A 24,704-nucleotide genomic window follows, 5' to 3' on the forward strand; every position below is an offset into this window, starting at 1 on the left:
GAATTCAAAACAAAGGAGTTGAACATTAGTAGTAACTAAAACATTGGGTCAGCTATTCAACGATGGTTATAAAAACAGTAAATACGTGAATAAGCAAAACAGTAAATGGGTGTATCAGAGAATGAGGAAACAATAAATAGGTAAATCAGTGAATTTAAAAACTAATAAATGGGTGAATGAGAAAATTGACAAATGACTGAAATATCGAATCAGTTTATAATAAATAAAAAGTTTATGAACGTATTATCTGTGCTGACGGCAGATGGCGAATACTTTGCTAAAAAATGCAAAAGATTTATTATTTTCTGGCAGTCTAACAGACGAAAGAAATTATTTCGCTATTTCATTTTATATTGTAAGCAAAAGGCTGGTATTAAACGTGTTGCAGAAAAGTATATATTATCATAAAATACATTAAACATCTTTCTTATAATCAAACACTTTCAAATAATTTCCCAATTTTTACCAGGAGAATATATTAATATTAATGTAAGAGCGCAATTCGAGATAATGCTTTATAGAAGATATTCTTAAAGAAAATCCTTTTGTTGCTTATAGATGGTATTGTCAAACTTTTTCAAAAGAACGTTTGAAGATAAGTTTCCCACTTTTTAGAAAACTTCGTGAATAGTTGAGGATTCTTTGGATCATGTTTTATGCCAAAACTAGAATGCCTATAAAAATAGTGAAAGATGGAAAAAATATTGATTTGTTTTGAAATTAAAGACTAATTTGAATAGAAAAAAAGAACATTTCCCCCACATTTAATGCTGTTTTTCTAACGATACTGAACTATAGTTAAACAACTACATTTACATTTTTTAAGGAATAATATTATATATATATATATATTATTTGGCTAGAAAACAAATACAAAAATGTATATGCGTAAGGTAAATTGCATAACAGTTTTAAATAATTAATGCAAATAAAGTGATAGTTAACAATGCCTTAATTCAATTAGTTGGAACATTTGATTGCAAATGTGTTTTAGATGGACACGTTTTTTAGTTTTATTTAAGAAATTAACACTTTCTTTAATATTTAGTTGTTTGTAGGGCGAAATAGAATGAGCTTAAAGTCTTATGATTTAGTGGTATGGCTAAATATTACTCGAATTTCTGAGAAGTAAAATTTGATGCTAGTTCGTAACTTCGTTGAAATTAACTGACTTCCATATTAAAATTTTAACTAGGCTTCCATATCAAAATCAATAAACTACTATGAGACAGTTATGTATTTGCTTAAGTAGTGGAAATTTTCGACACTTGCAATTAGGTAACATAAAATTAAGATATTTTAGATGTATTACTAGATTTAGATGGTTATTTAGATATGTACTTGGTTTTTAAAGCACGTAAACAGGCAGTTTATATTTGGTTAGTATCCCTACCGACGTGCAATGAGATTAGAGACCAAGCCTCTCCTGTGGTTATAAGCTAGGTGATTCAGTACAGAGTACTGCATTAAACGACCCTGTATATTGATCTTTTAGTTAACGTTGTGTTATACATAAATATATAGATCACTTAGCTAACTTTGTTATCTTAGAAACCATCAGGTCTCATTTTTTAGCTTATTTCTGATTTCATGAATTGAAGAAATTATTCTCTTACAGGTCTAAAGTAATCTACAACAGCAGTAACCTTACTACTCCAAGTCCACCCATTCATGAACCAGGGGACGAAGAGGATGACGAATACTACTTGTTACGAAGCTTCAGCATCAATGCTAAAGGAGCCATCGTCAACCGAGGAGATTTCATTCGTCAAAGGTCCAGAAGTAATAACAGCGTGGCCTCTACAGGTTCCAGCATGACAGCGGGTAACAACACCTCATGTGCTTCAAACGCAACATCCTACTCATCCGGAGGACAGGGAAGAGGACCTTCATCCAAAGTCCAGATCCTTGGTTCCAATGGTGTTGGGAAGAGTGCCCTCATTGACCAATTTATGAACTCAGAATACATGAATGCTTATGAAACGCACGGTGAGCCCAATTTGATATAAGTTTCTTATTTTTTTAAAAGCCTTTTTTACGTTATTTATTCCAGCACAAAAGTAATTTCTTCGTATAACAGTCAACTATTTTCATTTGTGTTCGATGCTTAGTTTTTTCTACGTTACTTATTCCAGCACAAAAGTAATTTTTTACGTCATTTATTCCAGCACAAAAGTAATTTTTTCGTATAACAGTCAATTATTTTCATTTGTGTTCGTTACATAATTTCTCTTCGTTATTTACTCCAGCGCAAAAGTAATTTTTCACGTCATTTATTCCAGCACAAAAGTAATTTCTTCGTATAACAGTCAACTATTTTCATTTGTGTTCGATGCTTAGTTTTTTCTACGTTACTTATTCCAGCACAAAAGTAATTTTTTACGTCATTTATTCCAGCACAAAAGTAATTTTTTCGTATAACAGTCAATTATTTTCATTTGTGTTCGTTACATAATTTCTCTTCGTTATTTACTCCAGCGCAAAAGTAATTTTTCACGTCATTTATTCCAGCACAAAAGTAATTTTTTCGTATAACAGTCAATTATTTTCATTTGCGTTCGTTACGTAATTTCTCTACGTTATTTACTCCAGCACAAAAGTAATTTTTCTACGTCATTTATTCCAGCACAAAAGTAATTCTTTCGTAAAGCAGTCAACTATTTTTCTTTGTGTTGGATGCGTAGTTTTTTCTACGTTATTTATTCCAGCGCAAAAGTAGTTTTTTCGTATAACAGTCAACTATTTTCATTTGTGCTAGATGCGTAGTCTTTTCTACGTTATTAATTCCAGCACAAAAGTACTTTTTCATAAAACAGTTAACTATTTTCATTTGTGTTCAATACTTAATTTATTCCGTCATAAAGGTAATTTTTTCGTAAAACAGTCAACAATTTCATTTGTGTTTATTGCGTAATTTTTTCTATGTTATTTATTAGAGCACAAAGGTAATTTTTATTGAACAGTGAATTCATTTTCTTTGAATTCTTTACGTTGCTTACCATGTCATTAAACACAGTAAAAGGCATATTTTCATCGAACGAATTTTTTTTTGCAATTTTTACTGGCAATTGTTTTTGCTCACTACGCTGTTTTCTATCTTATTTACTTTATCATAAGGATATTTCTTCACGGGATAGTCAATTAATTTGTGCTCATAACATTGTTTATTCCCGTATAACAGTATATATCCAGTATATATTACTTATACTCTCAACTCTAAATGTAAGTTATTCCAGAGCGAAAGGTATTATTTAATAAAACAGTCAACTTATTTATTTGGGATCATTACGTTATTTTCACTACTGAACCTATCGTAAATAGTTTTTGCTATCAATGATCTTCCAATTCCAAAACAAATTTTTTTTTGTACTAAAACATTTCGGAATTAACTGTCGAAGTAAGTGTGTAATTTCGCCAACAACACACCGTTCCAGTGATTTCGATCCAGGAGATAATGGACTTGTTACCCCAGCAAATAGTTATCTCCATTACAGGAGTCATTTCGGTGAAATATCTACCCGCCCTTTAATCAAGGAGGACATAGTAGCAGTTTCGGGTCAATATCAGTATTCCAGAGAACATTGATTGAAAATGCAATATAAGGAAGCCGTGTTCAACTGTAATTTTGCATAAGCTCTAATTTCTTATGTGACTGCAAACTCGTTATGAAAAACACAATTCCGATTATGATCAAAATATTGAATGTTTAAAACATTCTTTATGTTAAAAACAAGTCTACGGTCATACGTCTTTTCCTCATCTACAAACTTTTAAAAAGGAATAAAATTTCGATTTTAATTAAAAATATAAATGGCGATTTTAAGTTTCTTTATGTTAAAAACAAGTCTACGTTCATACGTCTTTTCCTCATCAACAAACTTTTAAAAAGGAATAAAATTTTGATTTTAATTAAAAATATAAATGACGATTTTAAGTTTCTTTATGTTAAAAACAAGTCTAGGTTCATACGTTTTTTCTTCATCTACAAACTTTTAAAAATGAATAAAATTTCGATTTTAATCAAAAATATTAAATGACGATTTTAAGTTTCTTTATGTTTAAAACATGTCTATTTTAACTCAAATTTTGCATTCTTTCCATACTTTTTCTCATGTAGCGACAAACTTTTAAAGAAGAATACAATTCCGATTTTAATCAAAAATATTAAATGACGATTTTAATTTTCTTTATGCTTAAAACAAGTCTATTTTAACTCAAATTTTGCATTCTTTCCATACTTTTTCTCATGTAGCGACAAACTTTTAAAGAAGAATACAATTCCGATTTTAATCAAAAATATTAAATGACGATTTTAATTTTCTTTATGCTTAAAACAAGTCTATTTTAACTCAAATTTTGCATTCTTTCCATACTTTTTCTCATGTAGCGACAAACTTTTAAAGAAGAATACAATTCCGATTGTAATCAAAAATATTAAATGACGATTTTAATTTTCTTTATGCTTAAAACAAGTCTATTTTAACTCAAATTTTGCATTCTTTCCATACTTTTTCTCATGTAGCGACAAACTTTTAAAGAAGAATACAATTCCGATTTTAATCAAAAATATTAAATGACGATTTTAATTTTCTTTATGCTTAAAACAAGTCTATTTTAACTCAAATTTTGCATTCTTTCCATACTTTTTCTCATGTAGCGACAAACTTTTAAAGAAGAATACAATTCCGATTGTAATCAAAAATATTAAATGACGATTTTAATTTTCTTTATGCTTAAAACAAGTCTATTTTAACTCAAATTTTGCATTCTTTCCATACTTTTTCTCATGTAGCGACAAACTTTTAAAGAAGAATACAATTCCGATTTTAATCAAAAATATTAAATGACGATTTTAATTTTCTTTATGCTTAAAACAAGTCTATTTTAACTCAAATTTTGCATTCTTTCCATACTTTTTCTCATGTAGCGACAAACTTTTAAAGAAGAATACAATTCCGATTGTAATCAAAAATATTAAATGACGATTTTAATTTTCTTTATGCTTAAAACAAGTCTATTTTAACTCAAATTTTGCATTCTTTCCATACTTTTTCTCATGTAGCGACAAACTTTTAAAGAAGAATACAATTCCGATTTTAATCAAAAATATTAAATGACGATTTTAAGTTTCTTTATGTTTAAAACATGTCTATTTTAACTCAAATTTTGCATTCTTTCCATACTTTTTCTCATGTAGCGACAAACTTTTAAAGAAGAATACAATTCCGATTGTAATCAAAAATATTAAATGACGATTTTAATTTTCTTTATGCTTAAAACAAGTCTATTTTAACTCAAATTTTGCATTCTTTCCATACTTTTTCTCATGTAGCGACAAACTTTTAAAGAAGAATACAATTCCGATTGTAATCAAAAATATTAAATGACGATTTCAAATTTCATTATGTTTAAAACAAGTCTAACTTAACTGAAACTTTGCACTCCTTCAATGCTTTTTGTTGTGTAGCAAGAAATTGTTTGAAGAAAATACGATTCAGTTTATGTCCAAAAGCGTTAAATACTGATTTTAAGTTATATTAAACACGGCAGCAATATGACTTAATTCTTCAATAATTAATTGTCCACGTCAGAAACTTAATTATTTTTCATTTTATTGTTTTACTAGCTTTGAAGAAAAAATAATAACTGTTGTTAGAAAAAATAAATACATTTGAAATCAATTGCTACTTATCCATTTATATTCAAGCACGCCGCCGGCCCATCTCTGTAATTGCTTCGTGATAATTTTGGTTTCCAGGCAATAAATAAAATCAATATTAAAAATTATTCAATTTAAAAGGCTCTAATATTTTATTTTATTACACAGATTAGCTTTAACACATTTAGCTTCCTATTTTATTGGAACATAATTTGTCCCATTAAAATTGGAAATCATCTGTCCCAATCATATTCCTTTGGTCGCTACAAAAATTTCATGCTCAGACTTATTTTATAAATTTTTATTTAATTTTGGTCACTATGAAAACTCGTTAAATGTTTTTAGTCAAACTAAACAATTTCTTGCATCATTATAAAGAATGTAATTTTACAAGACAAAATGCAAAATTTTAATCAAACAGGGGGAATAGTTTCCGAAAACGAAATTTATAATTGTGTGCAAAATTTTTTCATTTTGCCCAAAAAGCTCCAGATATGCAGAAATAAACGAAAAGTAAAATTAAATATAAAGGGTCCAAACTTAGGGACAGCTTTCCTGACCAAATTATTTGGACGATGTTTCCCAGATTGCTGCTACCCCCCATATTTTGGGGGTTAGAAATCCGTATATATCAAAAAAAGATATGCTTATTCAGAGAAAGTACATTTTTGTGTCTAATTTCGCAACTTAAAATATCGTCTGCACTAATTAATTAGCATATTTGAGGTCACTTCCTAAACTATTAAGATAGAGTCCAAGAACGAGAAAATCCGATTATTTGATCAAAAGTCATTCAGGATGGTGGTTTTTTTTTTGGCGCACTGTACACGAAATTATTAAGGTTAGAAATTCAATTCGGAAATGTTGAGTTAATATATTATTGATATAAGTAAGAATTGTTTTCTTAATTCTTACGAAATAATGAAAACAATAATGATAATAATATCCATATTCACTTGGCATTGAAAAAATTTTCTAATTCTTTTTCCAATAATATGCTTAGTTTCTCAAGCAAGAACAATGAAAAATAATAGTAAAAATGCACAAGTAAATAAAAAAAAACTTGTTTTGTTTCATTATCTAGTGGGTAAACAATTATGAGAAAAAACGACACTTACGTAAAGAAGCACATTTTCCCGTTTCTTTTCATCATTCGTGCTTTTAATGAAAAGAATTAAATAAAAAAGAAAACAAAATAACAAAATTAAAAAAAAGTCTTTATGTTACCTCTTTTCGATTGCTTGTTATTTGTTTCTTGTTAACGCATAAGTACTTTTTTCTAACTATATTGAATAAATTTTCTTTTATCCATATTGAACAAACGAAGAGGATCCTTTTCTTTCTTTTAGAATTCTGTAGAAATTTATTCGCGTCCTAAGAGGACACTTCATTAAAAATTATTTTGTGCAATAAAAAATCAGCAAAGTTTTCGTTTTTGTAATTTTATTTCAAAAAGTGCATTTTAAAACCCGATTGGAATTATTAAAACAGTAAACATTGAATGAAAAAAAAGCATTTAAAAGATTTCCTCAATCATATAAAACCTTTGGGATTTATATATTTTACGTTATACTAAATTTGCTTAATAAAATTTGTAGATAAGGTTTTTAAAACAGAAAGTTGCCCGAAATTTAAAAATACTCGAAATTTTAAACCAATTCTACTTATTTCCTACAAAACGTGAATATTAATAATTTATTATTATGAGTTAATTATTAATTATGTTATTGTTATAGTGCTATCTTATTATGTTATATTGTTAATTATTAATTATGTTATTAAATATTAAGCTAATAATTATTATGAGTTATGGAAATGATGAAGCAATATAGTTTTTTAGTATAATTATAAATGAATTTATAAAATTAATTTGTTTGAGAAAGAATTAAATTATTTCTAAATAAAGCAGTCTTTACTTTGAACTGTATATAACTGAAGTTAAAACAAAGTCAATGGAGCACAAATATGTCATGTAAACAGGTATCTGACCGTTTTGGTAGTATAATAAGGATAAAAAAGCATTTTTTTTTCAGTGTCATCATTCTGCGTTGTAACCTTAAATAATAACACTGAAGAAGTTTATTTGACAGCGTTTAGTCTTTTTTTCCCGTTTGAATGAATGCGTGAAGAAAGTAATTTACACCATTTACTCATTTTCTGCGTTTCGACGCTGAAGAAGGCGTTTCAACACTATTCATTATCTGCGCCATTTAATCGTTTCCATGTTACTACACTAAAGAAGGATGTTTCACCACCAATGATATGCTTTAACCTCGAGGCTAAATGACGGCAATTTCAAAGGTGTTTCGTAACCATTTATTCATTTTCTGCGTTTCGACACCATTCAGTCGTTTCTGTGTTTCGACACTAAAGTAGGATGTTTCACCACCAATAATATGTTTCAACCTCGAGGCTAAATGACGGCACTTTCAAAGGTGTTTCGTAACCATTTATTCATTTTCTGCGTTTCGACACCATTCAGTCGTTTCTGTGTTTCGACACTAAAGTAGGATGTTTCACCACCAATAATATGTTTCAACCTCGAGGCTAAATGACGGCACTTCCAAAGGTGTTTCGTAACCATTTATTCATTTTCTGCGTTCTGACGCCGTTCAGTCGTTTCTGTGTTTCGACACTAAAGTAGGATGTTTCACCACCAATACTATGTTTCAACCTCGAGGCTAAATGACGGCACTTCCAAAGGTGTTTCGTAACCATTTATTCATTTTCTGCGTTCTGACGCCGTTCAGTCGTTTCTGTGTTTCGACACTAAAGTAGGATGTTTCACCACCAATAATATGTTTCAACCTCGAGGCTAAATGACGGCACTTTCAAAGGTGTTTCGTAACCATTTATTCATTTTCTGCGTTTCGACACCATTCAGTCGTTTCTGTGTTTCGACACTAAAGTAGGATGTTTCACCACCAATAATATGTTTCAACCTCGAGGCTAAATGACGGCACTTCCAAAGGTGTTTCGTAACCATTTATTCATTTTCTGCGTTCTGACGCCGTTCAGTCGTTTCTGTGTTTCGACACTAAAGTAGGATGTTTCACCACCAATACTATGTTTCAACCTCGAGGCTAAATGACGGCACTTCCAAAGGTGTTTCGTAACCATTTATTCATTTTCTGCGTTCTGACGCCGTTCAGTCGTTTCTGTGTTTCGACACTAAAGTAGGATGTTTCACCACCAATAATATGTTTCAACCTCGAGGCTAAATGACGGCACTTTCAAAGGTGTTTCGTAACCATTTATTCATTTTCTGCGTTTCGACACCATTCAGTCGTTTCTGTGTTTCGACACTAAAGTAGGATGTTTCACCACCAATAATATGTTTCAACCTCGAGGCTAAATGACGGCACTTCCAAAGGTGTTTCGTAACCATTTATTCATTTTCTGCGTTCTGACGCCGTTCAGTCGTTTCTGTGTTTCGACACTAAAGTAGGATGTTTCACCACCAATACTATGTTTCAACCTCGAGGCTAAATGACGGCACTTCCAAAGGTGTTTCGTAACCATTTATTCATTTTCTGCGTTCTGACGCCGTTCAGTCGTTTCTGTGTTTCGACACTAAAGTAGGATGTTTCACCACCAATAATATGTTTCAACCTCGAGGCTAAATGACGGCACTTTCAAAGGTGTTTCGTAACCATTTATTCATTTTCTGCGTTTCGACACCATTCAGTCGTTTCTGTGTTTCGACACTAAAGTAGGATGTTTCACCACCAATAATATGTTTCAACCTCGAGGCTAAATGACGGCACTTCCAAAGGTGTTTCGTAACCATTTATTCATTTTCTGCGTTCTGACGCCGTTCAGTCGTTTCTGTGTTTCGACACTAAAGTAGGATGTTTCACCACCAATACTATGTTTCAACCTCGAGGCTAAATGACGGCACTTCCAAAGGTGTTTCGTAACCATTTATTCATTTTCTGCGTTCTGACGCCGTTCAGTCGTTTCTGTGTTTCGACACTAAAGTAGGATGTTTCACCACCAATAATATGTTTCAACCTCGAGGCTAAATGACGGCACTTTCAAAGGTGTTTCGTAACCATTTATTCATTTTCTGCGTTTCGACACCATTCAGTCGTTTCTGTGTTTCGACACTAAAGTAGGATGTTTCACCACCAATAATATGTTTCAACCTCGAGGCTAAATGACGGCACTTCCAAAGGTGTTTCGTAACCATTTATTCATTTTCTGCGTTCTGACGCCGTTCAGTCGTTTCTGTGTTTCGACACTAAAGTAGGATGTTTCACCACCAATACTATGTTTCAACCTCGAGGCTAAATGACGGCACTTCCAAAGGTGTTTCGTAACCATTTATTCATTTTCTGCGTTCTGACGCCGTTCAGTCGTTTCTGTGTTTCGACACTAAAGTAGGATGTTTCACCACCAATAATATGTTTCAACCTCGAGGCTAAATGACGGCACTTTCAAAGGTGTTTCGTAACCATTTATTCATTTTCTGCGTTTCGACACCATTCAGTCGTTTCTGTGTTTCGACACTAAAGTAGGATGTTTCACCACCAATAATATGTTTCAACCTCGAGGCTAAATGACGGCACTTCCAAAGGTGTTTCGTAACCATTTATTCATTTTCTGCGTTCTGACGCCGTTCAGTCGTTTCTGTGTTTCGACACTAAAGTAGGATGTTTCACCACCAATACTATGTTTCAACCTCGAGGCTAAATGACGGCACTTCCAAAGGTGTTTCGTAACCATTTATTCATTTTCTGCGTTCCGACGCCGTTCAGTCGTTTCTGTGTTTCGACACTAAAGTAGAATGTTTCACCACCAATAATATGTTTCAACCTCGAGGCTAAATGACGGCACTTTCAAAGGTATGTCGTAACCATTTATTTATTTTCTGCGTTTCGACACCATTCAGTCGTTTCTGTGTTTCGACACTAAAGTAGGATGTTTCACCACCAATAATATGTTTCAACCCAGAGGCTAAATGACGGCACTTTCAAAGGTGTTTCGTAACCATTTAATCATTTTCTGCGTTTTGACACCATTCAGTCTTTCTTGTATTTCGGCACTAAAGTAGGATGTTTAACCACAATTCATATGTTTCAACATCGAGGCTAAATGACAACACTTTCGGAGGTGTTTTTTGACCATTCATATATTTTGTGCATTCAACATTCACTCACTTTCTGCATTTTCAACACAGAAGATATTTTGACAGTAATCAGTATTTTCTCTATTTCGACGCTGAATTTGAAACTTAACGTAATTTAGAGCCAGTCAGTCATTTCTGTTTTTTACAATGAAAAAGAAGCTTAATTAATACAAGTATTTTTATAACACTTAATTAATACAAGTATTTCATTTATTCGTGCGCTTTTTACGTTGCTTTAACTTTTTTTAATTAAAAAGCTATACGAACAAAAATAAGTTAATGAAAAATAAACATTTGACTATTAGTTTACATAAGTTATGTTTCTTTACGTCCCAAGTCACATAAAAGTTAAGTATTTTATAAACTAGAACACAGCAGGGAAATTTAACTTCTGCGAAATAAGTATTAGGCTTTACATTTACATTTAAGTTATCCATTCTATTTAAATATTGATTTGATTAAAAGAATTTAAATGAAAATGTGCCTATTAAACCACAAGGGTCCGTGAAATCTTTTTCATTTTACACCCACTGATTATTCTCCACACCAACAGATTCAAACCAGTTTGAATTTTTCTTCATTTATTCGCGACGACGAAAGTTAGAATTTCTCGAAATAAAAATTAATGGCACTAAAAATGTCGAGATGTTTGAATGAGCAGAAATGAAACTACAGAGACGGTTAAATTTCTAAACGATTGTTTTCGCGCACTTGAAATGCATTTTAATTAAAAATTCTCGAAAGTTAACATCCAGAGGGAAATACAGATAATCTAAACTTCTTTTGTTTTAAACTTATCACCTTACCTGTAAGTTGAGCGTAACTTCAAGGCACAATGCAGACGACGAAGCAAATGTATTAATTAAATGCTTTTAATTTGAATGGTTTTAGAATGAATTTATATTTCTGAGAAACAAAAAAAAATCATTGCATTTTAATCTTACTAATTTAATGCAGTTTACCCCAAAAATTTCCGAAAATTTTAAATAATTAATTATTAAAAAACGAAAGGAAGCAGAAAGGACCGTTAGCGAGACGCATTTTTACCAAGTTTCAAAATTAGTCACAGTGTTCGTGAAGAGATTGAGCTCTCTGTCAAGAGATGGAACACTCGGTAAAGAGAGGGAACTCTCGGTAAAGAGACGGAACTCTCGGTAAAGAGACGGAACTCTCGGTAAAGAGACGGAACTCTCGGTAAAGAGACGGAACTCTCAGAAAAGAGACGGAACTCTCGGTAAAGAGACGGAACTCTCGGTAAAGAGACGGAACTCTCGGTAAAGAGACGGAACTCTCGGTAAAGAGACGGAACTCTCGGTAAAGAGACGGAACTCTCGGTAAAGAGACGGAACTCTCGGTAAAGCGACGGAACTCTCGGTAAAGAGACGGAACTCTCGATAAAGAGAAGTAATTATCGGTAAAGAGATGAAGCAATCATGAGTTGAAAGTGAAGGTGCCAACATAAATGCTGATCTTGTGACTGCCAGAGAGTAGTAATATTTTAGATAATTCTGTGTCTCAGATTATTTCTCTCAAAATATTTGGATGGACGGCTGTTAATTTTGTTCTCTAATATATACTGTAAATGGTGGTCATTTTGAGGACATAGTTTAATTGCTTTTCTCATAAATAACAGTGATATCTGTTGATGAATTTTCTTCAACAAATTTTTAAATTATATGGTTTTCTGAATTGGGTATACTATAGCCTACGTCACAGATCGTGTTATTCCTACTAAATTTAACTAGTAAACAGCATTTTCTGCGAACCTGATTTCTAGCAACAAGTAAAAGCATCAAACGAAGTGTCTTGTTATAAGTCGCTACTCGCCAGGTTGGAATTGTATTATTAGTCTAGTTCCTTTGGAAATAATTTATATTGTTGTTTTACCGAAGTTTATGAATTTAGTAAGCATATTTAAAACTCAGTTTATTAATTAAACTAAAATGTAAATGTTATTCCTAGTAAGTGGAAGTAGTTGTGCTTTTTTCATATTATACCCAATTGAATGCAGCAACCTCGAAGTTTATATTTCAGTCCCATTTTTTATTTATTTTTAAATTATAGGTTATTGTCGAGATATCAAATATTGCATCAGGATTTTCGTCATCTTTCACAAATCTAGTGAAAATTTATGAATGTTAAAAGCACTTTTTATAACGAAAACAAATCTTAGATAAACTGTTGAAAAAATGCTGAGATTAAATTTGTGAGAGTGTGCGTCCATTTACTGGAATCGCTATTGAAAAATGTGAATTTATACGAATGCAAATATTAAAGTAGGAAAATTTGTTTGCGTTTCCTAGATACGTTATTGCAAAATGTGAATAGATGTTAATAGTAAAATCATGTTTCTCCAATTTTTAACTTTTTGATTATCAAGGAAAATAGCATTCATTTATAAAATAAATACTTTTTTATTAAAAAAAAACAAATCTTACTTTAATGTAATGATTTATCTGGTTGTTAACAATAATATCCAACAACAACGTTGAGTATCCCAATCAATACCCTTAATGTTTAAAACTGTCAGTATAAGGATATACCGGACAATGATCCTTTATCTTAAAAAATTATCAGTGTGGGGAACATAAGGCAAGTGTATGCCGGATAATGACATGCGCATCCTTGCCAGGATATTTCTGTTTATCCAGAAATTATAGAAAATACATGATGGTTATGAAATGTTATGCCCTTCTTGCTTAAAAATGAAAGAAAATCTGAACTTTTACTAGTAGTACCAAGAGTTTACTATCAACTAATACTAATGCGCATATATATATATATATATATATATATATATATATATATATATATATATATATATATATATATATATATATATATATATATATATATATATATATTCCACTTTGAAATGGCTATAAAAATATAACTACCCGACCAAATGTCATCAAACTTGGTAAATGTCTATAAGAGGTCATGGGATTTTAGTTAAAAAAAAAAAAAAAAATCATTCAAAAATTCACCACCAGCGGAGAATGGCGCTGTATGCAATAGTGTTAAACAAATGTGAAATATACAAATTTGTTTTACACGTCATGTGACTTTGCAGTTATAAAAGTGAGGCGCCTTGTCTGAGCTGTCAGTGTTCTGAGTCGACAATATCTGTTACCATGCAAGACCGTGCTTTACTCGTGAAATGTTACTATGAATGCGACAGCAATGAACGGAGGGCTTTACAAAAGTTCCGTACTGTAAGAGGAAAACGCCGAGGTCCAATGACACCGCAAGGTTTACGGAAAATGATGGCAAAATTTCAAGCCACAGGTTTGTTATCTGTTGCACCTGCTATTTCGTTTAACCTTATTGCATACAGCGCCATTCACCACTAGTGGTGAATTTTTGAGCTTTTTTTTCTTTTTTTTGCGAGAACTAAAATTCCATAACCTCTTATAGACATTTACCAAGTTTGATGGCATTTGGTCGGGTAGTTTTATTTTTATAGCCATTTCAAAGTGGAACTTTAATTATAAAGACCCTGTATATATATATATACACCTCAGAAATGCCATAATTGCTACTCTCTTGTCGTTAACCTGTAGGCACCTGTGGCTAAGTGGAGCAGCATCACCCACGTCATATAACCACAAACCAGTTTATAGGGTAGGCTACAATCACACAGAAGAAAAGGCACTGAACACATATATAGAGAAAAGAAGTTACATCCCTGCTTACGGTGGGATTCGAACCCACAACGACTGGTCCCGTAGTCCTGTACAGAAACCACTAGACCAGTGATCAAAATTATGAAATATTCATATTTCATATTTTTTAATAAAAGTATTAAAAATGTTTCAAACTATGAAACATTCACATACTTTACCAGTTTGTCATTTGGCATTGTATACAATGCATAGCAGATAAGTGATATGTTTAGTCATTTCTTACTCTGGAATAATATATATCTTTTGTTATTTTATAGTCATCTTTATTAATTTTGTTATTCACCAATGAACTTTAGTGAGACAAGAAATTTATATACTCTCTAGTTTTTCTCTTCAATTAAATAATATTAAATATCTTTATTAATTTTGTTACTCACTCACAAATCTTAGTGAGATAAGGAATTTGCATACTCTCCAGTTTTTCTATTCAATTAAATAATATCTTTAGTGATTTTGTTATTCACTGATAAACCTCAGTGAGACAAGGATCTTGTATACTCTTTAGTTTTTCTATACCATAATTAATATTAAATAATATCTTTGATAATTTTGTTATTCACTGATAAACATTAGACAGGCACGGAATTTGTAGTCTAGATTTTCTATCCAATTAAATAATATTAAATAATAACTTTAGTAATTTTGTTACTCACTGATAAACCTCAGTATACAAGGATCTTGTATACTCTTTAGTTTTTCTATTCCATAATTAATATTAAATAATGTCTTTGATAATTTTGTTATTCCCTGATAAACATTAGAGAGGCACGGAATTTGTAGCCTAGCTTTTCTATCCAATTAAATAATATTAAATAATAACTTTAGTAATTTTGTTACTCACTGATAAACCTCAGTGAGACAAGGATCTTGTATACTATTTAGTTTTTCTATTCCATAATTAATATTAAATAATATCTTTGATAATTTTGTTATTCACTGATAAACATTAGAGAGGCACAGAATTTGTAGTCTAGCTTTTCTATCCAATTAAATAATATTAAATAATAACTTTAGTAATTTTGGTATTCACTGATAAACCTCAGTGAGACAAGGATCTTGTGTACTCTTTAGCTTTTCTATTCCATAATTAATATTAAATAATATCTTTGATAATTTTGTTATTCACTGATAAACATTAGAGAGGCACGGAATTTGTAGTCTAGCTTTTCTATCCAATTAAATAATATTAAATAATATCTTTAGTAATTTTGTTATTCACTGCTAAATCAAGGTGAGACAAGAAATTTGTATACACTTTAGTTTTTCTATTCCATAATTAATATTAAATAATATCTTTGATAATTTTGTTATTCACTGATAAACAATAGAGAGGCACGGAATTTGTAGTCTAGCTTTTCTATCCAATTAAATAATATTAAATAATGACTTTAGTAATTTTGGTATTCACTGCTAAATCAAGGTGAGACAAGAAATTTGTATACTCTCTAGTTTTTCTATTCAGTTAAATAATATTAAATAATAACTTTAATAATTTTTTTATTCACAGATAAATCTTAGTGAGACAAGAAATTTGCATACTTTTTAGTTTTTTTATTCAATTGAATAATATTAAATAATACCTTTAGTAATTATTTTAATCACTGATAAATCTTAGTGAGACAAAAAATTAGCACACTCTCTAGTTTTTCTATTCAATTAACTGATATTAAATAATATCTTAATAATTTTGTTATTCACTGATAAATTTTAGTGAGGTAAGAAATTTTTACACTTTCTAGTTTTTCCATTCCATTAAATAATGTCTTTAATAATTTTGTTATTCCCTGATAAACTTTAGATAGAGAAGAAATGTTTATACTCTCTAGTTTTTCTATTCGATTAAATAAATCTTTAAGTCAACTTACTATAAAATCAAGTTTACTTTGAAGCGCATATCTTAAATATTGGAACTTTTCTACATAAAAATCTGTTTTAATGACTTTAAAGTCTGAAAAAAAAAAACATTTCAAAATCATTTCCCCATAAAACGGCAATATATTTTTATGAAACGAAGTCATCGATCATTAATTTTTACAGAGTTTAAACAGATTAAAAAAACATCAAACATTTTATACTGAATGCTGTTTATATTTGCTCATAATAAATCATAACCAATATCTAAATACTTTTAATGCCAGTAAAATTTCCGTCTCATTAAATAGAAAGTTATTTGAAGTAAACATTAAATTCGTTAAAAGAAGATTGATTAAAAATGAAAATTGTGTGATAGAAAATTACTTAGTTATTTTAAATAAATTCTTTCCGTAAATATACCGTTTCATTATTTAACAGTTTAAATGACTTCGTAATTTTCAGTTGAAGACGTTAAACTTATTTAGAAGCTTTTAAAAACAATATATTTAAACATAATTATAACAATAATTATAACAATAATTATTGCTATAATTATTGTTTTTAATTATAACAATATATTTAAAAACAAGTAAATAAAAAAATTAAAGTCAATTCCTACTAAGGTCAACATAGAAAAAATTTATTTTAATTACTCTTTATTAAATAATTACATTATTTTTACCCATATAAAACTAAAATTAATTAAACTTTATTAATGAATTAATATTTGAAAAAACTGTATTAACTGCGTGGTATCAGATAACTATAAAAGTATGAATTTGGTGACGTGGAATACACGTGCTACCACGTAATGTTCTTTATTAAGTTTTATCTGAATATGAAATAATTAAATATAAAAATTGAATCGCTTATAGTACAATTTAAAACAATGACTAACACTTAACCAATCAGAAAATTCCATTTCGTTTTTCTTTCTTTCCTATTTAATTAATGAATAAATATTTGAAAAAACTGTATTAACTGCGTGGTATCAGATAACTATAAAAGTATGAATTTGGTGACGTGGAATATACGTGCTACCACGTAAATTTCTTTATTAAGTTTTATCTGAATATGAAGTAATTAAATATAAAAATTGAATCGCTTATAGTACAATTTAAAACAATGACTAACACTTAACCAATCAGAAAATTCCATTTCGTTTTTCTTTCTTTCCTATTTAATTAATGAATAAATATTTGAAAAAACTGTATTAACTGCGTGGTATCAGAAAACTATAAAAGTATGAATTTGGTGACGTGGAATACACGTGCTACCACGTAATGTTCTTTATTAAGTTTTATCTGAATATGAAATAATTAAATATAAAAATTGAATCGCTTATAGTACAATTTAAAACAATGACTAACACTTAACCAATCAGAAAATTCTATTTCGTTTTTCTTTCTTTCCTATTTAATTAATGAATAAATATTTGAAAAAACTGTATTAACTGCGTGGTATCAGAAAACTATAAAAGTATGAATTTGGTGACGTGGAATACACGTGCTACCACGTAATGTTCTTTATTAAGTTTTATCTGAATATGAAATAATTAAATATAAAAATTGAATCGCTTATAGTACAATTTAAAACAATGACTAACACTTAACCAATCAGAAAATTCTATTTCGTTTTTCTTTCTTTCCTATTTAATTAATGAATAAATATTTGAAAAAACTGTATTAACTGCGTGGTATCAGAAAACTATAAAAGTATGAATTTGGTGACGTGGAATACACGTGCTACCACGTAATGTTCTTTATTAAGTTTTATCTGAATATGAAATAATTAAATATAAAAATTGAATCGCTTATAGTACAATTTAAAACAATGACTAACACTTAACCAATCAGAAAATTCCATTTCGTTTTTCTTTCTTTCCTATTTAATTAATGAATAAATATTTGAAAAAACTGTATTAACTGCGTGGTATCAGATAACTATAAAAGTATGAATTTGGTGACGTGGAATATACGTGCTACCACGTAATGTTCTTTATTAAGTTTTATCTGAATATGAAGTAATTAAATATAAAAATTGAATCGCTTATAGTACAATTTAAAACAATGACTAACACTTAACCAATCAGAAAATTCTATTTCGTTTTTCTTTCTTTCCTATTTAATTAATGAATAAATATTTGAAAAAACTGTATTAACTGCGTGGTATCAGAAAACTATAAAAGTATGAATTTGGTGACGTGGAATACACGTGCTACCACGTAATGTTCTTTATTAAGTTTTATCTGAATATGAAATAATTAAATATAAAAATTGAATCGCTTATAGTACAATTTAAAACAATGACTAACACTTAACCAATCAGAAAATTCTATTTCGTTTTTCCTTCTTTCCTATTTAATTAATGAATAAATATTTGAAAAAACTGTATTAACTGCGTGGTATCAGAAAACTATAAAAGTATGAATTTGGTGACGTGGAATACACGTGCTACCACGTAATGTTCTTTATTAAGTTTTATCTGAATATGAAATAATTAAATATAAAAATTGAATCGCTTATAGTACAATTTAAAACAATGACTAACACTTAACCAATCAGAAAATTCCATTTCGTTTTTCTTTCTTTCCTATTTAATTAATGAATAAATATTTGAAAAAACTGTATTAACTGCGTGGTATCAGATAACTATAAAAGTATGAATTTAGTGACGTGGAATATACGTGCTACCACGTAATGTTCTTTATTAAGTTTTATCTGAATATGAAGTAATTAAATATAAAAATTGAATCGCTTATAGTACAATTTAAAACAATGACTAACACTTAACCAATCAGAAAATTCTATTTCGTTTTTCTTTCTTTCCTATTTAATTAATGAATAAATATTTGAAAAAACTGTATTAACTGCGTGGTATCAGAAAACTATAAAAGTATGAATTTGGTGACGTGGAATACACGTGCTACCACGTAAGGTTCTTTATTAAGTTTTATCTGAATATGAAATAATTAAATATAAAAATTGAATCGCTTATAGTACAATTTAAAACAATGACTAACACTTAACCAATCAGAAAATTCTATTTCGTTTTTCTTTCTTTCCTATTTAATTAATGAATAAATATTTGAAAAAACTGTATTAACTGCGTGGTATCAGAAAACTATAAAAGTATGAATTTGGTGACGTGGAATACACGTGCTACCACGTAATGTTCTTTATTAAGTTTTATCTGAATATGAAATAATTAAATATAAAAATTGAATCGCTTATAGTACAATTTAAAACAATGACTAACACTTAACCAATCAGAAAATTCTATTTCGTTTTTCTTTCTTTCCTATTTAATTAATGAATAAATATTTGAAAAAACTGTATTAACTGCGTGGTATCAGATAACTATAAAAGTATGAATTTGGTGACGTGGAATATACGTGCTACCACGTAATGTTCTTTATTAAGTTTTATCTGAATATGAAGTAATTAAATATAAAAATTGAATCGCTTATAGTACAATTTAAAACAATGACTAACACTTAACCAATCAGAAAATTCTATTTCGTTTTTCTTTCTTTCCTATTTAATTAATGAATAAATATTTGAAAAACCTGTATTAACTGCGTGGTATCAGAAAACTATAAAAGTATGAATTTGGTGACGTGGAATACACGTGCTACCACGTAATGTTCTTTATTAAGTTTTATCTGAATATGAAATAATTAAATATAAAAATTGAATCGCTTATAGTACAATTTAAAACAATGACTAACACTTAACCAATCAGAAAATTCTATTTCGTTTTTCTTTCTTTCCTATTTAATTAATGAATAAATATTTGAAAAAACTGTATTAACTGCGTGGTATCAGAAAACTATAAAAGTATGAATTTGGTGACGTGGAATACACGTGCTACCACGTAATGTTCTTTATTAAGTTTTATCTGAATATGAAATAATTAAATATAAAAATTGAATCGCTTATAGTACAATTTAAAACAATGACTAACACTTAACCAATCAGAAAATTCTATTTCGTTTTTCTTTCTTTCCTTTTTAATTAATGAATAAATATTTGAAAAAACTGTATTAACTGCGTGGTATCAGAAAACTATAAAAGTATGAATTTGGTGACGTGGAATACACGTGCTACCACGTAATGTTCTTTATTAAGTTTTATCTGAATATGAAATAATTAAATATAAAAATTGAATCGCTTATAGTACAATTTAAAACAATGACTAACACTTAACCAATCAGAAAATTCTATTTCGTTTTTCTTTCTTTCCTATTTAATTAATGAATAAATATTTGAAAAAACTGTATTAACTGCGTGGTATCAGAAAACTATAAAAGTATGAATTTGGTGACGTGGAATACACGTGCTACCACGTAATGTTCTTTATTAAGTTTTATCTGAATATGAAATAATTAAATATAAAAATTGAATCGCTTATAGTACAATTTAAAACAATGACTAACACTTAACCAATCAGAAAATTCCATTTCGTTTTTCTTTCTTTCCTATTTAATTAATGAATAAATATTTGAAAAAACTGTATTAACTGCGTGGTATCAGAAAACTATAAAAGTATGAATTTGGTGACGTGGAATACACGTGCTACCACGTAAGGTTCTTTATTAAGTTTTATCTGAATATGAAATAATTAAATATAAAAATTGAATCGCTTATAGTACAATTTAAAACAATGACTAACACTTAACCAATCAGAAAATTCTATTTCGTTTTTCTTTCTTTCCTATTTAATTAATGAATAAATATTTGAAAAAACTGTATTAACTGCGTGGTATCAGAAAACTATAAAAGTATGAATTTGGTGACGTGGAATACACGTGCTACCACGTAATGTTCTTTATTAAGTTTTATCTGAATATGAAATAATTAAATATAAAAATTGAATCGCTTATAGTACAATTTAAAACAATGACTAACACTTAACCAATCAGAAAATTCCATTTCGTTTTTCTTTCTTTCCTATTTAATTAATGAATAAATATTTGAAAAAACTGTATTAACTGCGTGGTATCAGATAACTATAAAAGTATGAATTTGGTGACGTGGAATATACGTGCTACCACGTAATGTTCTTTATTAAGTTTTATCTGAATATGAAGTAATTAAATATAAAAATTGAATCGCTTATAGTACAATTTAAAACAATGACTAACACTTAACCAATCAGAAAATTCTATTTCGTTTTTCTTTCTTTCCTATTTAATTAATGAATAAATATTTGAAAAAACTGTATTAACTGCGTGGTATCAGAAAACTATAAAAGTATGAATTTGGTGACGTGGAATACACGTGCTACCACGTAATGTTCTTTATTAAGTTTTATCTGAATATGAAATAATTAAATATAAAAATTGAATCGCTTATAGTACAATTTAAAACAATGACTAACACTTAACCAATCAGAAAATTCCATTTCGTTTTTCTTTCTTTCCTATTTAATTAATGAATAAATATTTGAAAAAACTGTATTAACTGCGTGGTATCAGAAAACTATAAAAGTATGAATTTGGTGACGTGGAATATACGTGCTACCACGTAATGTTCTTTATTAAGTTTTATCTGAATATGAAATAATTAAATATAAAAATTGAATCGCTTATAGTACAATTTAAAACAATGACTAACACTTAACCAATCAGAAAATTCCATTTAGTTTTTCTTTCTTTCCTATTTAATTAATGAATAAATATTTGAAAAGACTGTTAACATCAAGAGTCCTCCACTAGAAGTTCAAAATTTTTTATTTGAATTTGAGTGGATGAATAAAAAAGTATTTTATTAAAGATTGAAAATTTGAACAAGATATAGGAAGAGTGTGAACTAAGAGTAGAAATTGAAAAAAATAGATAGCTCTATCTAATCATCTTTTTCAAATGAAATTTTAAACAATATTAATGCTAATTATTCTTTTATGGCGGTTTATAACAAATAGTATAAATAATGCTTTATGGTTAGTTTTGCCCCGAGTATAGTACCCTATGATAATGGAGACTATGTTTCATCAATATGTGGTCAAAAACACTGGTCAGAAACAGTACATTTGTGCTAATCAAAAATTGGTACTTTATTATTAGAATATGTTTTGACAAATATTGGTCTGAAACAATGGGTCTTAACAATTAGAGAATAAGCACGAATAGTAGATGTTGTTTCTAATCCCCAAGAGGTCCATCCTAATTAGACCAATTCCATAAGTCCAAAAATGTCCAGAAAGTCTAAAAACAGATGAGGTTTTGAAAAAACCTCGTCGATCTTAAAATCGATGCAGTTCAAAATATGCTAGGGCGAAGCCTGAGCAGTCTTACATTTAGTGCAAAGTCCAAAAGTCTTTTGCCCCTGAACATACGAGAGACACCCCAAGTGACCACTTGCAAAGTGATACGAACAAGTCTGCTGACTTCTAGGTCCCCCAAAAAGCAAGGCACTTCCAGGTCGTTTTCTGAAATACCAATTATGCGGAGGAGGAACCCTCCAGAGGTCCATAAACATTTTTTTGCACTCTGCAAGGACCTCATTGAAAGTGGAAGGTAAATCTGGCTGTAAAGGTTCTAAAGAAGCATCTTTAGCCAGTGATCTGTACCACGAATAGTAGATAAAATGTCTTTTCAAAGATTGAAAATTAATAAACTAAGGAATAATTAAAACAAAAAAAAAAGAAATAAATTACGAAAAGTATTATGAAATTAATTAACGGTTATATTTAAAAATTTTATTTCACACTTCGATGCCGTTTTATTGAAAGTTCTTATATTTCCAACTTGACCAGCTTAAATTCTTTTAACTCTTTTAAGAATCCATTTAAAATCTTTAAATTTAACATTTCCTTTAGTAAAAAATAATTTATTTTACGCTTAATGCACCTGATTAATAAAAAGACAGTTGTAAATAACTTGTAAATAAATAACAAAAATTATTTTCAAGGGTATCATAATTTAATTTTTCAGAAATTTTAATCTTGCTATTTTCATTTAATTATAAAGAGATTGACGCTAATTACTAAAAAGTAAAAGTAAGATTATCAACTACTGTATAAACTAATTAGAGAGATGAAAATAAAAAGGAGTTTTAATTAATTAAATGAAATTGCTTCAAATACTATGAATTTTTAATGATATTAATCTTATTAATTGTTTATATTTGAGCTTAATTTTTATGTGCTTTCTTTTTACAGTTTTGGAAATAGTTAATTATTAATTTGATTTGTCGGATTTACTTACCTTAGAATCATTGTAGTAAACAAAGTTTGCACATGGATTATTCATTTTCTAAGACAGATCGAAACGCTAAGGCAATCCATCATATTATAACCGATAAATGCAACCCTGGATGTATCATTTTTTATGCACAGGAAGGGACAGAGAGGATTTGAAAGGCGATAAATTGAAACACTTAATATCAGACAATCAAACTGCTTTTGACCTTTTCTTATCCCATATTCCTCATTAGTGATTCGGAGAATTTGAAAAACGATTTTATTTTCGCCTAGCTATTTATATGCTATTTATATTTTAGTAAACGCTACTCTTTAATATGAAAAAATATATATTTGGCTTGTTAATTTCGGTGTCGAAAGAAATTATTTCAGTTTGAATATCTTTTAGTAAACGTTCCGTAAAAATATGTTTAATGTTGTCAATGCGGATTTTTTTTAAACAAAGTTCAAGAAACCTTACATAATTTTTTTAAATTTTAAGACAATTTTCGGAAGTCTTTTTTAAAAATTTACTTTTATATATAATATTTACTATATAAAAATGATACATTATGACATACATTTCTCTTGCTTAAAAGTTCTTTAGAAATAGCGAAATAAACACAGAGTGAAATTGAAATTAATGATCTCCTCACTAAGATATTGAGACCATATTTTTCAAATTGCAAACCAGTGAAGTTGGAAATTAGTTTTTCATGATGTGTCATTGTGACGGTCGCTATATCAGACTTCCTAACTCTCCCTGGACAGGGTGAAAACTATAGTGTTCCTATATATAAAGCATCCTATTTCGATCTCGGAGGTCCTTGGTTCAAATCCTGCTGGCAGCCTCGCACACTTTTCCTTCAACCTCAGACGAGTGAGTGCATTTTGCACAAAAATCAGTATATGCTGTTTCAAATTTGAATGCAGGATTTTCTTAAATTCCACTACGTTGTGAGCCACGGGGTTGAACATTAGTAGTCGTAAACAGATCAAATTGGGTCGGCTGTTCAACGACGGTTGAACAGCCGATGAAAAAAATTCCACTATTATTTGTTTTGGAGCAAATTTGACAAATTTTTGCTCTGTTTTTTTCTTTTTTCTTTTTGAGTGCAAGAATTTGTAAAACTGTCATTCTAAATTTAAATAAAAAGAAACTTGTGTATAATAAGTTTCAAGATCAAAA

The 24,704-nt window shown here is 29.2% G+C and overlaps 1 protein-coding gene across 2 annotated transcripts in view; it reads left to right on the plus strand.

Moving 5' to 3' along the window:
* LOC107446156 (GTP-binding protein RAD-like) overlaps positions 1-24,704 on the plus strand; it is a 53,646-nt gene that overhangs the window by 21,004 nt on the left and 7,938 nt on the right. For both annotated transcript variants that reach the window (XM_087161864.1, XM_087161865.1), the window contains exon 3: positions 1,619-1,989. In XM_087161864.1, the coding sequence (XP_087017990.1) occupies positions 1,619-1,989 (371 nt within the window). The remainder of the gene's footprint in view (positions 1-1,618; positions 1,990-24,704) is intronic.

Source organism: Parasteatoda tepidariorum, chromosome 4 (genome assembly GCF_982258835.1).
Source record: "Parasteatoda tepidariorum strain Cologne lab strain chromosome 4, Ptep-v5.0, whole genome shotgun sequence".
NCBI lineage: Eukaryota > Metazoa > Arthropoda > Arachnida > Araneae > Theridiidae > Parasteatoda > Parasteatoda tepidariorum.